The 17,533-nt window shown below is 31.2% G+C and overlaps 1 protein-coding gene across 1 annotated transcript in view; it reads right to left on the bottom strand.

Moving 5' to 3' along the window:
• Positions 1-585: 585 nt before the first annotated feature.
• LOC134259620 (uncharacterized) overlaps positions 586-17,533 on the bottom strand; it is a 105,650-nt gene continuing 88,702 nt past the window's right edge. The window contains exons 15-16 of the mRNA XM_062742222.1: positions 2,752-2,873; positions 586-2,400 (exon numbers count right to left, since the gene is read on the bottom strand). Coding sequence (XP_062598206.1) covers positions 1,087-2,400; positions 2,752-2,873 — 1,436 coding nt within the window. The 3' untranslated portion in view covers positions 586-1,086. The remainder of the gene's footprint in view (positions 2,401-2,751; positions 2,874-17,533) is intronic.

Raw genomic sequence — 17,533 nt, 5'->3', positions numbered from 1 at the left:
GTAAGCAAGTTTTGTCTTTGATAATAGGATTTAACTCATTTAAGTTAAATCGATTTATCAAAGCTAAATTGCGTGAATGTCATTTTTGGGGTTTGCTGGTTTTTAGCCACCTGTAGCTCTGCATTAGGGATAAGCGTGAAATGTGACGTCACGGCCACCCTGCAGTCTCCCTGCATATCTTGACTTGTACAGTGTAGCTTTTAGCACGTGGAAGTTCACCCAACCAACCCTCCCATAAAATGGTGTTAGCTTCAAATTTAGTGTACTTGAACTATAGGCTGTTTTTATTTTTTAAGTGTCTTTTGCTGCTTCGTTTTTGTGTATTTTTCAGGTAAAACCCTACCATGAGAGCCAACCCCTGCGTCGCGGCTGCTGATCCCTAGAGTGGGCGGATATTCAGCTTACCAGTAGTGCTCACCTAGACTTTTCAATTAAATTTATTCAAAAGCATTTAAGAACATGATCATTAATTTAATATCCGGGTGTTCATCTGTTCCCATGGTTCACCCTGGAACTGTGACTTTTTTGTACTTGCAATAATTATGAGTGACCATTAACGCCAATAAACCATTATAAAAGCTTGAAATATGTGTCAGTTTTCTTCTTAAGTTGAATTTGATATTGCACCCTAGTAAGCAAGTTTTGTCTTTGATAAGTATCTTAACATTTTGCATATCTATGTTTCATTACTTATAATTCGTCTATTGGTGATTACCGTAGGTATCTTTTAGCAATCTATATTTTAAGAAAATAACATTATCGAAAACATTATATTAATAGCAAATGAATAAACAATGATGGACATGCAAAAGTGATAGAACTTAATTGAAAAAAAAAACATTTTATAACCCTTGTACTTCTATTACATGAAAATAAAAGAAGCGAGTTGAAATGGCAAGCGTCTACTTGGACACAAACCATTCATGAAATTTATGTCAACTCATCAATATCTCTTCAACTGATAACACTTTTTTTCAAAAGATAATTGTTCTTAGCAGACCGCAACCTCAACGTCTAGTCAGAATAAGTAGAATCTATTTCTATCCACCTAAACGGTGGATTGTCACGCTTTGTTATATATTTTCTTCAGATGTATGTTTTTTTTAAGTTCCAAAATTTTGACAGCTCAGTGGCGTTTATAAAATGTTGATTTATAATTGGATGCAACGGACATATTATTTCACCATCTTTTTCGTAAATGTATCTGTCCCGCACAAATCTTCCATTGATATCCACTGCAATATTCCTAGCACTGTCTTCTTGACATCTAAAGCCTCTTTCGTACATCAGACGTCTGTGAAAGGTTCCCGAAATGTCATTTAAAATAACCTCTATAGTATTCTGAATTTTGTAAGTTTCATCTTTTTCCAACGAGCATCCTGGCACAGGGTGAAATATTTGTAACTGTATAGACGTTTCTGTTACTGATAGGACAACATTGTATTCATGTACAGAAAATAAAGCTGCGTTTCTGTACAGGCATGATGTTTCATCAGTAATTAGTACTTCCCAACCTGTTATTTGCATGCAAGATACAACGAGGCGGAAAAAGAGAAAGAATGGTAAGAAGCCAAATCTGTAGATAAGTATAGATGATCTCTTCTCCGACCTTTTAATTAAATCAATAACAGCAGATTCAATTTCTTTTCGATTCATGCACGGAACATAATGAGATTCCTCTCCAACTGCCATCAAACCAAGTCTTTGCAAGTAATCTAGTAGCACTTTTTTGTGATGGAGTAGGTATAGAGGATTATGATGAAAGTCGGAATCGGAATATTTGGAGCCAAAATCCCTAATTTCATAGAGGGAATCGGCTTCTCTAGTACCTGATTCCATCATCTTTTCTTTCAACTTATTATCTTCATGTTTCCAGATCTCCGTCAGAAGTGGGTCCCTTAAATGTCCTGTCCTGTAGTACTCGTCCCAATCACCCTGTACAGCAGAAATGCCTTGAAAATGAAGTTTGTCCGTGATGATGTGTTTGAAAGCGTCAATAAACCACTGAACATCAATAACGACATATCGCTGAAGTCCCTTCTCATTGAAATACAGAACCTTCCCTGCGTCATGGTAATATCGTAACATATCCTTCTCTGATTTCATTCCCTCCTGTTGTTTGTCAATGTTGCCAGTAAGCTTTGTTGTTAACTTCTCAATGTCTAAAATCCTCTTTGATTCTTTCTTCTGATTTATTTCTATTTCAAAGAAGGCCCATTCCTTAGGAATGTTTTCTTTCCATCGCTGATGAGATGCTATGCCACAAATACATTGCTGTATTTCATGAAGTGTTTGGACAGGGAAAAAGGTACAGTAACAGTTTTTCTCCACTAAATACTGTGAGAAATTGGACTCTTTCGGAAGTTTTTGTTGCAAGCTGTGCAACAGAGCATCTTTATCCTGTAAAATGACAATTTCATGTTTTACTGTCTTTATTTTGATTCAGTCTTCTCTTTACTTTATTTGACGAGAAAAAAAATTTAGGTCTAATGAAAGGTAAACAATATAAGAAGTAAAACGAATAAAAGGCAGTTGTATTCAAAATATCTTGATTAAATGAAAACTTCGCGTCATATAATTATAGGGTATAATTTTTCACTAAAAGTAAACATTTTTTTTTTAATTATCTGGTTTGGTATTCACTTGAGACTTTGTATTGGGGAATATCATTTTAATGTTGTTTTTTTTTTTTGTAGAACATACCATTACAATGTAACTGACCTTAGATAAATAAGTTCCTGAAGGTTTTACCTGGTACTGTCTGTTTTCTTTTTCCCAGTGAGTCGCCACAATAAGGATAGTTGGCTTTGGATCTTTGTCATTGTCAGAACCACAGTAAGTATGGATAGACTTTATCCAGAAAACAAAATAGTCTACAATATAATAATTGTACTCTACCTTAAAATACTTATTATAAATAATTAAAATTGTAACGAACACCGAAAATAATATTCAATGTTTACAAAAAAGAAATCGTCAAATTAAAATGACTAAATTTCCTTGTTAACTTTCATATCTTATCCTTACCAAAAGTCAATGCACAAAATGAGTCAAACAATATTTTACAAAAAAGTGAACTTGGAAAAAGATACTTGGTACACCGTATTTGTATCTAGTCTTTTATTACTTTCCTGCTTTTGATATATTTTGGGGTGGGGTTTTTTGCGCACTTTTTTAGGCAACATTTATTGATGTAAAAATGTTCTTTCTTTGTTATAGACTTCTAAATATCCTCTCTACAAATGATGAATTATCTTTTTATGCGCCCGGATCGATAGATGCGGGGCGTATATTGTTTTGTCCTGTCTGTTTGTCTGTTTATCTGTTTGTCTGTCTGTTGTCAACCTTAACCTTCACCAAAACTTTTGAAGCATAAGAGATAGAGACTTCATATTTGGTATGCATAATCCCCTAATAAAGTTCTTTCAAATTACATCAAGGTCAATGACCTTGTGACCTTGACTGTGACCTATATGCTAAAAATAGCTTTTTCAACTGTTTATCATAATTTTTGAACCATAAAAGATAGGGAATTCATATTTGTTATGCATACTCCGCTAATTAAGTTCTTTCAAATGACATGAAGTTCAATGACCCTGTTACCTTGACTGTGACGTATATGCTTAAAATAGCTTTTTCCACTTTTTGCCATAACTTTTGCACCATAGGAGATATGGACTTCATGTTTGGTATGCATACTCCACTGAAAAAGTTCTTTCAAACAACACCAAGGTCATTGACCTTGTGATCTTGACTGTGACTTATATAATAAAAATAGCTTTTTCGAACTTTGTAGACGCCGGGCGCATAGTGTTTCACAAACACATCTTGTTTGTATTTAAACCATTATCCCTATAGAAAAAAAATTGATATCTCATTCTGTGATCAACACAGTGACTGTAATTTAAATCCAAGACACGTGACCTATAGTGTTCCATTTATGTGTTATATGGTTGAACCGGTTTTGTAAATAAAACTGCACAGTGAACAGAGAACATTGCAATATTCTTTGTTTTCTTTTAAACATATCTGACATTTCTAAAAGATTTCAATGATTTTAATGAAAGACAAAATGTGTTTGTAAAAGAATTGTAGCTCTCCGAAAAAAAATGACAGAAATGAGTGCTTCAGTGTCACCCATTGAAAAAACTGTATATTTATTGTGCCTAGTTCTGAAATAATTCTATCAGTTTCTTATCTCAATAAAAAAAAATAGATTTCAAACAATTCGTTTTTCTCTATCAAGTGCTCTCGTAGTTGACATCTGCAGGAAGCGCGTTGGGCATATTTATCATGCAAACAAAATGGCTGAAAAAGGGACGAACTTTTCGATGATCTAGATAACAGGACTAGTGGGGGTATTGACAGCATTTTAAAGGTTGTGGAAACAGTGAAAAAATATGTAAGGGACACACGTTTAGTGATATTTTGAGATGACAATTTTAAAACATGGAGAACTAAATCGAGCAACAGCGCATATTTTTAGGCGTAATACATTTTTTTTCCACTGGTCGGGTCTGTAGCTTTTCGGTCTGTCATTATATTTTTATCAAAAAGTTACAGTTATGCAGCTATTAAACACTATGTGCCCAGTGGCTAAAAGAATCAAAAAAGCTATATTTAGCATGAAATTCCTAGTCAAGGTCACAAGGTCTTTGAAATTGGTGTCATCTAAAAGAAGGTAATGAGTGGGTTATGCAAACCATATATAAAGCCTCTTTCTCTAATGATTCAAAAATTATAGCGAATGTTTACTTTTTTTAACAGACAAACAGACAGAGAGGACGAAAACAATACGCACCCCCGATCCATCGATCCCAGCACATATAGAGGTGGATACGGTCCTGTTACTTTATCTTTACATTTGTGATAAAGTTAAGATCACAATAAACATAATTGATAACATTGTCTATCTGGATGAAACGTTTCAGGCTTTCTTTAGATCTATGATAGAACTATGGTTATCATAAAATGATACGTCTAGTTTTTTAGAAAAGAAAACAACGGTGGAATGACTTATTGTCAAGCATGTTTTTTTTTTTCAATTTCTATTACAGTTAAATTAACTAATTTTTCTATTTGCACTGAGTAGAGAGAAGGATTGTCCTTATGCAAAACAACAAAAAGAACTATATGCGGTATATTGAATATATTTGCCCCCACAAAAGTCAAATTTTGAAAACTCTCTGAAATGTGCTGAATTCAATAAATTGTATGAGAAATATAAATTAACAGAAAATGTTATGGTGTCAAAGCAGTGTATTCACAATTTTTGTTTTTTATGACGTCACAAACTAGTCCGATTTTATATCCTTTTTCAGAAAGAGGAAAAAATGGACAAAATTTCAACTATCTTAGCCTTAAAATTTATAGAGCGCAAGTTTGTTCAGGAACAATATTGACATATCTCATTGATATTATCATTCTACACATTATATCAAAATATTGATCCTGAACACACATGCCATCGGTGACTTCTATTCAAAATATCGACAAAATATGTACATTTTTCTGTAAAATTCATAAAAAACAAAAATTTACGCCATGTTTGTGACGTCAATACGTATATATGGCGTCATTACTTATAAAAATATTTAGTGCTTTGAAGTCAGCATATACTCCCCTGTTTAAGAACTTAATTAAATATACCTCCATCAAAGTTTGATTTGGGGGGCAAATATTGGTTATTACCGAAGAAAGTTCTTTCGTCTTGTTTCTAACAAAATGGCTCGCTATTTAGTCTCAATTGACGTTTGATGAAAAACACTCAAACTTCTATTCAAGTGAATCATTTTATAATTTCAATGTGCTTCATTGTAACTTACAGAAAAAAATGCACCTCAATCATTTCGTGTTATTTCGTAATTTCTGTTATCGCATAGAGTCGCCGGTATATTTCTTTTTCCGTTTGTCCATCGTACGTCTAGCGTTCGGTCTGCTTGTCCGCACATAATTTTTGACTGTGTGGGACTATGGCTTTCATATTTCACAGGTGTATTCATTGTCACAAGACTTTGCAATTCATGTATATATTTTTACCTTTTGACCTTGACCTTAGTGTTTGACACAATTTTTAAAACAAGGGACCCGTGGGTCAAGATCACCTGAGCAACTAGTCAGGTAAAAGCAACAAGAGGCCCACGGGCCTTATAGGTCACCTGAGTATCATGTTACAACTTTCCAGCGATTGTATTTGGTTCGTGTTTTAAGCCAAAAGCCATGAAATTCACAAATTTTGAAAGAGGCACCATTGCTTATCAAAGGGCAGATTTCAAAGCATTAATTTATTTTATTAGTCAAAGTACCCCCCTGGTACCCCTGACCCAGCAGCCCTGAAATTATCTATTTTGAAAGAGGCCCCTTTTTTCATTATAAGGCCAGCATTTTTTTTATGTTTAGGTTTAGTTATGAACATGAGATTAAAAAAGTCCCGAAGGAGAAGGAAATAAAATTTTTTTTGATAAATCAATTATTAAGATTTGTACATTCTTTTTTTATGCTATCCTAATAGGCTCCTTACCACTGGAAACATAATGCTTACAAATAGGAAAGTAGAACATTTAATTGCTTATTTCATCATCCTACAGTTTGGGCCAGTTATATAAATTTTGTGATGTTGATCAAAATATATTTTCAAAAATCAATTCTTTAAAAGTCTTTCAATATATCTTCATTTTTTTAATATGTGTTAGGTGAATGTGTAGACATTGTTCTAAAATTTACTTGATGCCTAAAATTATAATTCCTATCATAAAACAGACAGGGAGTATTGGGGAGTAGGGTCAACATTTTTCAATTAAGTGTAAAATAATTTTGTTCTGGCTGATACAAATGATACTACATGCCTGTATATATTTGTATATTCCTGCCTTTTAATAGTTGAATTTTTTTTTATTTCTTCAGGTTATTGTTTATTTCTTCCTCAAATGGACTTCACTTCTCCCATAGTTTTATTCATTAAATCTGATGCATAAGCAACCCTTTTCTGAAGAATGGTGCTTAGACTGTAAGCTATAACAGAGACCTAAACAATGTCCCTGGCAATTTGCAATAGCTACCACGGGCAGTTTAAAACCTAGGGGAGGAAAATAATTTACAGTTACTTTTGAAACGAATACATAATTATCTTACCAGCATGTAATTGTGCAACAAAGTCGTCAGCATTTTATTTGTCCTTTGAACGGGTGAAACGTTTTGAATAGCACTCTTATCGATGAATTTTACACTAAACCAAGCTAGCTTTATTTACTCACCGCTTCATCGTAAAGCCAGAAATGCGAGTTCGTAAATTTGAAATCTCGATCCCGACTCAAATTTGACATCAGAAAGAAAAAAAATTATTTTTTTCTGAAAATTCAAAACCTTGAGCGGAGGGTTTGTAAAACTGAAAATAAAATAAATCCTGGCCTTAAATATGTAATTAGATCATTAGCATATTAACCAGGAGCAAAGGATAAGATGTTCAAAGAATTCATGCATTTCACTATATAATCATTAGAGCCCCACCCTAAAACAAGAACCCCTGACCCTGGGGCCATAAAATTCACAATTTTGGTAGAGGCACTCTTGCTTATCATGACTATGTACTTAATTAGTTTATTTAATACCCAGGAGCAGAGAAGAAGATTTTCAAAGAATTCATTTATTTTCACTATATAATCAATAGAGCCCCGCCCTTACACCAGAACCCCTGACCCTGGGGCCATGAAATTCACAATTTTGGTAGAAGCACTCTTGCTCATCATAACTATGTACTTAGTTGGTTTATTTAATACCCAGGAGCAGAGAAGAAGATTTTCAAAGAAATAATGCATTTTCACTTACTTCTTATTTAGCCCCACCCTAGCACTAGAACCCCTGACCCCAGGGCCATGAATTTCACAATTTTGGTAGACGACTCATTGCTGATTACAATCATGCAAACAGTTTGACTGCTTGATGTCCAGGAGTAAAGAAGAAGATTTTTAAAGATTGCATTAATTTTAGAGGTTTTGGTCCCACCCTCATGCCCCAGGGGGGCACGGATCATGAAATTCACAATTTTTGTTCCGCTTTACCTATAGATGCTTTGTGCCAAATTTGGTTAAAATTGGTTCAGTGGTTGCAGTGAAGAAGCTGAAAATGTTCAAATGTTAACGCACGACGAACGACGCACGAGGACGGACGAAAACAGATAGCAATAGGTCACCTGAGTTTTCTCAGGTGACCTAAAAATCAGTAGAGTATTGAAAAGTTTAAATATAAAAGTCGGCTCAAATGGGGAATGAACATACTTAAATCTATATCTTTATGCTTTCTATTGTTGATCAATTATGACTTTTCTGTTCTTGTGAAGAACTTAAATAATTTTCCTGTATATTCCTACATAAAATTTTGATCCCCTATCGTCCCTTTTTTTCTCCACGGAGTCATTATTTGAACAAACTTGAGTGAATAAATCTGGAGAGGGACATTAAACAATTTACAATCAATCAATAAAATCATCATGTATGTCCAAATGTACATGTACATGATTTTTTTTTAAACCATGGGTATACATTATGCTTCTGCTGATAATTCATAACATCCTCACAGATAAGCATATGAGACATCATTTTATATCTTTCTTAGTTTCTACATGTAGCTTGCAGATAATTCCAAATGCAATAAAACAATTGTATATTTTTTCTTTAGTGAATCATACTCAGCTTGAGATATTATTGACTAACTTTTTCATTAACACTACGTTGTTGTGAACAACATGACTAATTTTTCAAGTACTGAAAATCAGCAATTCTTCCGTATCCTAAATTTTCGGTAAACCTTTAGCGCGGTCATTCTATTCAGTCAGGCAGCTGGTCGGTTTGGATAAATTTTCCTATATTTGTTTACCTTGTGTGGCTATTTTTATTAAAGATCCCTAGACACAGATTTGACGTTAATATTTTCTATTTAATATTATACAATCATTGACTTTTGATGAGGTCTAAACGTGACTGTACAGACCTGGTCAGTATTGGTTGACCGAGGCCGAAGGCCGAGGTTAACCAATACCTGACCAGGTCTGTATTGTCACAAGTAGACCGAATTCAAAAGTCAATAACCATTTTATTAAATGATCAGGAATTTCACAATACTTTTGACACTTTCAATTTGGTTTCCATCAAATTAAAACACACATAATATATTTGTCACGACTTATGTAATCAATAACTAGTAGTTAAAATGGAAAACAATATTATTAAACAATCAATACTCAACCATTTACTTTCAAAAGCGTTTAATCTCCTTGGTACTGGCGTCTGACATGTTTACATTCACACCGAAACATGCTTTGAAACACGCAGTCTGATTGGTCGGAAAAACTGTGAGCAAATCTATGGTTGGTCAAGAGGAAAAAAACGAATAAACCCCCCAGAACGTCATATGAGGTGAATTCACTCCGAGGTACATCTCAGGAAAAGGCGTCTAGACCAATCATAGAGCACCCAAATTCCTGATCTTTTAATAATACAACTTATATACTCTAGAAGTACTTTTTCCGCGTGGTATTAATTCACGCTATGTACCCGCTCACAATTTTATACAAGCGTATTAAATATAAATGTAAAGCATATATATAGTGACGATATAGAAAATCCGCGTAATTTTCTACCTGCGGATTAAGCAGAAATTGAGATTCCGCGAAATTTTGACCCCGTGGAAAAAAAGTACGTCTACGGCATTTTAATGACATTTCACACAAAAATTAATTAAAGGTAATACAAAACAGTTCATAGCACTTGGATTTTGTTTTTTAAACATAAATTCTAGTATAAAATACATGTAATGCTAAATTACCTTTAATAATTTTTTTTTGCTTTTGCTTAACAGAAAAATGAAGGCCTTAACTTGCCCACTTGATAAATTTGTTACCCGATTAATGTTTTTGATTTTGTGTTTTATGACGTCACAAAGACCCAGTGATGTAAACAATGCATTAGTTTACTGTATTTTATTAAGTTAATTTTAATCTTTTATTGTGGATATCAATGTGATTATGTTTTTCGATGTGCGATCTGATTCTAAAGTACAGTTTATTTTATTTAAACTTATCGTTAATTGGGTATAACAACTGAAAACGAGAGCTTTTCTTATGATCCTGATGAAAACCACGTTGAAATCAAGATCCTTCACCTCCAACCAAGAATACTTATTTTAAGTTAATAGCTTAAAAACAACAATCTTCCTGTTTTGACACTTTTATGAAACATGTACATGGTAATGATGTATCCCACCTCTTTTCCCTTTTTTCTCTTTTATTAAAACATGGTACATAAATAATTCATTGTATAAAAGCACAATACATACATTGCATATCTATTTGAACATCAAAATCACAAGTAATTGCCTATTTCTAAATATAAATTATCCTTAATAACATGTGCCTTCCTTAGAATTGCGTTTTGTAGACAAAGAAAATGTTTTAACTTATTTCGAAAAATTTTTGTAAACATATTTTCTTTTTCAAATCTACATTTCATTTTATATTTATAGATGTTAAAACATATGAAAGACAATAAATTATTCAATCTCGTTGTTTTTGAATTGATTTCATTGTAAAAACCTAGTTCAAGTATTTTCCATGTGACTTCAAAACGCAAAAATAAACTAATTTTTTTCCATATATTTTCACAGATTTTACATTTGTAAAAGAGATGTTCATTCTTCAACAACCATACAATATTCACAATAAGGTTCTACATCTTTGTTCCATTTACTTACATTTAGATTATTATTCAATATGCAATTCAGTAATTTATAATTGAATTCAGCAACATTTTTTCCATACATATACTTAATTTTAGCTACATATACATTTTTCCAGATATATTTGTAACTAAGATCGAAAGTCTTTTGCCACATATTTTCACAAACTGGTCTTTGAAATGTTTTTAATGTTTACCAAAATTGAATAATAAAAATCATATTTAAGATTTTCTAGAGTTCTTATGCTATTATCTCTAAATGAAAATGACACTTTGTTTTTTAATATTAACAAATTTGTACTTTTTTATCATTATATATTCACAAAATATATTGTTTTTTTTTTCCAGTATGTTGTAAAAGTGTTCAATACTAAGAAAGTTTCCATCATTATCGAAAAGATCTTTGATATATAGAATACATTGTATTACTTTTTATCCAGTTTTCAAAACAAAGAGGTTTAGAATCATACTGAAACAAATTATTGTTCCAAATGAATTCCGATAAAAATTGGTCTCTCTTTAAAGTACAAATTTGTTAACTTTTTTACATTTATTGAAAGCAGAAAGGACCTCACCATAAAAAGGTGGTATTCTTATCATCTTAAAAAAGGCAGTATTTTCAAAGTTAACTACACTTGTTTTGACAATATAATTATTACTAACTGATCGGTTTTTAAGATTAAGAATATTGTTCAACATCTTACATATTATATTTTGTTTATCTAATAATCGTTTTATCCAAGAGGCTTTTGCTGCAGTAAATTTACTGTCTATATCAACAATACCTATTCAACCTTGGTCAACTTTACCAATTAGCGTATTTCTTTATATCTTTTTCTTCCATATAAAATTAGATACAAGTTTTGATACTTTTTTAAAAAATTCCTCTTTTGGATTTGACAAAATAAAAGCATTATATATCAATTTAGATAATGATAGTGTATTAATTTTGGTACATTTTTCAAAGATTGTTAAGTTTAGCCTTCTCCAAACGCTCAGTATTCTTTCAAGTTTCTCCAATTTATTTGTCCAGTTCATATCATTACAAAAATCCTTATCATGACCGAGATATATACCTAATGATTTTACGTAGCTTTTAGCAATTTTTACACCAAATATATGATTTTCATTTGAATACTTTTCAATGAATGTTCCTGTTAATAAACATTCTGTTTTGTCCAAAATCAATTTCGGGCCTGCGACTTTGCTAAATTTACTTATTGTTTCTAAAGCTTTTTTTCATTGAATTAGTGTCTTTCAATAGATTAGTGCAATCATCTGCATGTTGAACGATTTTTAAATTTCCATTATCACCTGGCGATAAACCGATTATTTCTTCATTATTTTTAAGCTGAACTGCTAGTATTTCTAGCACAAAAATAAATAAAAGCGCTGATACAGGAAAACCTTGTCTAATCCCTCTTTGCCTTTCACATGATTTTGACATCCAGCCATTATTTTTAACTTTGAAAGTTGTTTTGAAGTATAATGTCTTTTTCATCTTGATAAAGTTTTCTCCAAAATTAAATTTTTCTAGAGTTTTGTACATGAAATTATATTCAACAGAATCAAAAGCTTTTTCAAAATCGAGAAAGACTAAATACCATCAATATCATTATTTGTACAATATTCAAATATGTCTAATATTATTCTTGCGTTCTCTTTAAATTTGATTCTCTTTTTTTATTATTAGCTTTATTTTTTGAAAAAGATACGAAGAAGTCTTCAATTGATATTTTCATTCGTTCCCATCTAACTTTTGGATCGTTTAATTGCTTTAATTCTTCTTTTTCGTTATTTATATGTTTTCTTAGTTTTTCACAAAAGTTTTCGTCATCTAATAATGAGTTATTTAGCTTCCAATAACCACTTCCTCGTAAAATTTCAGAAGTATTGAGATCAAAATCTAAGCCTAAATAAGCCTAAGCCTACGTGTCCCTTGAACACTGGGTGTTCTACGTACAGTAATATCACAAAGTGGGAAAAACATATTATCATGCATAAAAACAATCTATTCTACTCTTAGGAATGTCCTCTCCATCACACCACGTTAAACCATTTATACTTATTTTTCCACTGGAAAGCCAGCAGTCATTTAGATCAAAATATTTGAAAAATTTTCTTAAATTCTTAACACTTTTATCATTTTGATTATAGTCTAATTGACAATTAAAGTCACCACAGACAACAAGCCCTTCTACATTCATAGCATGTTGACTAACCGAAGATGATAATCTTTTAAAAAAAGCAATTCTAGAGTGTTCGGCGTTAGGTGCATACACCCCTTTTCCCTAAATAAACACGGGAATATATATTGAAGTAAATGATGAACATGGATTTATAAAAGTCAGCGTATTTGAATGCACGCAGATGCACTGTAATGTTACGGTGCTGATACTTCTATAACAGTTTCACTGAGCAATTTAGTTGAAAATACTCACAGAGTGAGTGCATAAGATGATCATTTCAAAAGAAACCCATACCCCAGATGCCATTTGTTTGCGAGACTGAACATAAACAATTCTAAATTTTTAAATTTCAAATTTAATATTTTTACGTTTAAACATTCTTTTGTAAAAGCCTACTATATAATCTTTGTTAAAATAAACTGATACAAATTTAAAAAAAAAATATCTGTATATACACACAGAAGCGTAGGATTATAATTATAGAATTGCGTTACGTGTCTGACTTTTTAAAATTAATACTAAATACTGTATACAGGGAAATTTTCGCCCCCGTTTAATTTTCACCCCTTTGCCAAAGTCTGGCGTGGGTGAATTTAAAACGGGGCAAATTCAAAGTAAACAATGTAATATCTTAAACAAAAATCTTTCCGGGCGAATTTAAAACGGGGCAAACTTGTTTCCGAATATGAAAGGGCGAAAACAACACGGTGCGAAATTACCCCTGTATACAGTAAAAGGCAAAGTGTTATTTACGGAAGCGTATTAGTGCCACTTCCACAATTTACTTTTTTTTTAATTCGCACACTTTAATCTATAAATTTTACACTTTAAAGTGTGAAATTTACACTTGAAAGTGTAAATTTTACACTTTAATCTGTCAATTTTACACTTTAATCTGTAAAATTTACACTTTAAAATGTAAATTTTACACTTTCATCTGTAGATTTTACACATTAATCTGTAAAACATACAGATTAAAGTGTAAAATTTATACTTTAATCTGTAAATTTTACACTTTAAATTGTAAATTTTACACTTTAAAGTGTAAATTTTACACATTAAAATGTAAATTTTACACTTTAATCTGTAAAATTTACACTTTAATCTGTAAAATTTACACATTAATCTGTAAATTTTACAAATTAATCTGTAAAATGTAAACTTTAATGTGTAGAATTTACACTTTAATGTGTAAAATTTACACTTTAATCCGTAAAATTTACAGATTAAAGTGTAAAATTTATACTTTAATCTGTAAATTTTACACTTTAAAGTGTAAAGTTTACACAAATTTTACACATTAATCTGTACAATTTACACTTTAATCTTTAAATTTTACACATTAATCTGTAAAATTTACACTTTAATCTGTAAATTGTACACTTTAATCTGTAAAATTTACATATTAATCTGTAAAATTTACACTTTAATGTGTAAATTTTACACATTAATCTTTTGAATGTACACTTTAATCTGTTAATTTTACACTTTAATCTGTAAAATTTACACATTAATCTGTAAATGTTACACATTAATCTGTAAAATTTACACTTTAATGTGTAAAATTTACACTTTAATGTGCAAAATTTACACTTTAGTGTGTAAAATTTACACTTAAATCTGTACAATTTACAGATTAAAGTGTACAATTTATACATTAATCTAAATTTTACACTTTAAAGTGTAAATTTTACATAAATTTTACACTTTAATCTGTAAAGTGTACACTTTAATCTGTAAAATTTACACTTTAATCTGTAAATTTAACACATTAATCTGTAAAATTTACACTTTAATCTGTAAATTCAACACATTAATCTGTAAAATTTACACTTTAATCTGTTAATTTTACACTTTAATCTGTAAAATTTACAGATTAATCTGTAAATTTTAGACTTTAAAGTGTAAATTTTACACGTTAAAATGAAAAATGTACAGATTAAAGTGTAAAATTTACACTTTAATGTGTAAATGTTACACTCACTGTAAAATTAACAGATTAAAGTGTAAAATTTATACTTATTTGTTTATTCACAGTCAATTAAGGATCTTCACACATCTTCAGTAACTTATTTATCTTATGTTTTATTTTAAAGTAAAACGTTTCTTTGAATATAAAATGAAGCGCATGTCAAACATACATGCACATATTCTCGACCACAGGTGCCTGAGGACACCCCCCCCCCCCATATAGATTCCAAGGCCTTTTGGACTTTTTTCACATAAATTATATATGGATGACACAATTGTGATATAATCTATCCTATCAATTCAGAAAATTTGCTGAAATTAACATTTTATAAAAATTTCTACCCCACTGTCTATATATAAATTGATTTTTATATATAGAATGTAGGGTAGATTTTTATAGAACGTTAACTTTGTTTTAGGTAATTTTTCGATTTGTTGGTATAGATCTTATCACAAATGATTGGCCCCATGAGAAAAGGTCCTTATGGCAATTTTTACACATTTTGAGTTTTTCATGGATTCTAATAAAGCAAGGTTAGAAGTTACTGAATATGAATTTTTGTGGCCCTACGTCAACTCTAAGTATGTTTTTTCTTCATTTATATTGTTAATACTTTAACAGGTAAATAATGACGTCATGTTACTTTCGCGCTAACGTCAAACGTCAAGTTTTCAAAGTGAACACGATTTTGACTTTTCATAGTAACGTTACTATGATAATGGATCTTATGGATGTATATTTTTGAGTATTTCCGGAATTTTTTTTTACTTGATTAATTTTCTATTTTAATAATTTTATATTATCAATAATAATTTAATAGTAATGGATGTATGTATCATCCATCAATGAAATAACTGTTTGTTTGACATTTCGCTGTGCTATGAGAAGCAAAGAACTTTTGTACAATATCAATTTACTTTCATAATACTAAAATATTTATTTCATGCAAAGTATTGTTTGAAAAGCTTACAGAATTCATTCGAAAATCATGACCCTCGAGAGGTCAATGTGTCAACCATTTTGTTTGAATACAGCATAACAAGATAAAGCTTTCCAAATATGTGGAAGTTTAACAAAAATTTCAAAAAAGTCCTCGAGAACAACAATGAACAAGATGCTACTGGGCTGTAAAAATTTGTTTATTCGTGTTTTTTTTTTCTCTAAATATAAAGACGGAAAAAATGTGAAATGTAATTTATTAATTGTATACACTTTACAACAATTTCAGTCTTTTTTTATTTTGTAAAACAAAATAGTTTTTGACGAACATATACCAAGTCTATCCTGAGTACTGAGTATTTTATTATTTCTTAAAACAACTTTTGTCCATCTTATTTCATTTCTTAAAACCATTCTTTCCAAATTTCAAATGAAATCAATTTGTAATTTTTTCTATTATAATATCACATAGAAAACTAGTATTCGATTTAATTAAGGAAAACTGTCTAATGTTTTTTTTTTTGTTTCATGCTGTGATCAATTGAGTGGTTTGCGTGATAGGTGCAACAAGTCTCGCTTCTGTCACTATTTGTCCAATTCCGTCCGTATTTTTTTTTAACCGCGCCTATTAATGAACCAGTAGATTTATGTAGAAATGAATTGTTTTTACTATTTGTAATTTTATCTCGGACTGAGATATTAAAAAAGTAAATATTAAATCATAAACTAGAGTTACTGTAAGCACTGAGTTTAATAATCGATACCCCCGCCTCCCATACCTTTATAATGGCAAAATCCGGGTTTTTTTTTTTTTGTTTGTCTTGGAGACTCGAAATAAGCTTAACTGTACGAGCACAAATAAAATAGGAGGGGTATAATGACATTATGTATAATAAAGAATCAGTGAAAGTACATTTTTTTTTTGCGAATGAGAGATGGGTACCTATCAATATTTTATAAAGAAATATGTTTGTTATTGGGAATCCGAAATAAACGTCCCTTGAAAAAGTAAAAAAAAAAAAGAGGTGAACTATGACACTATATAAGAAAGAATCTGTGAAGTTTCAATAGGCATAAGAGCAGTTGCGGATATAAGATGGGTACTCTAGAGTGTATAAAACAGAGGGACATCCCGCGATCACTATATACCCTCTAACTTTTCAAGCGGGGGTATAATAATTATAAATTCCTTGTTGTTCTTGATTATATAGATTATTTGAACGATTTTTTGCGGGAGGGGTCTAAAATTAAAAGGAATTCTGATATGCATACATGTACAATCTATGCGTGAATCTAGAGGGGTAGGGGGTGGATGTCTGCGCATGGATTGTGAAGAATTATTTTTTTTAATACTAAACCAAATAAAAATCCCCAATTAGAAAAGGCGTACCTCTCCTCGAAAGCACAGGTCTATGTGAAATTGGTATTATAGGTCACTGGCCGATATGAAGTAAACAAGAGGCCCACGGGCCTTATAGGTCACCTGAGTATCATGTAACAACTTTCCAGCAATTGTATTTGGTTCGTGTTTTAATCCAAAAGCCATGAAATTCACAAATTTTGAAAGAGGCACCATTGCTTATCAGAGGGCAGATTTCATAGCATTAATTTATTTTTAGTCAAAGTACCCCCCTGGTACCCCTGACCCAGCAGCCCTGAAATTATCTATTTTGAAAGTGGCCACTTTCTTCATTATAAGGCCAGCA

Source organism: Saccostrea cucullata, unplaced genomic scaffold (assembly GCF_032062105.1).
Source record: "Saccostrea cucullata isolate Sc308-1 unplaced genomic scaffold, CSIRO_AGI_Scuc_v1 ctg1259, whole genome shotgun sequence".
NCBI lineage: Eukaryota > Metazoa > Mollusca > Bivalvia > Ostreida > Ostreidae > Saccostrea > Saccostrea cuccullata.
The sequence above is the reverse complement of the archived record's forward strand: the minus strand, read 5'-3'. Positions and strand labels throughout refer to the sequence as shown.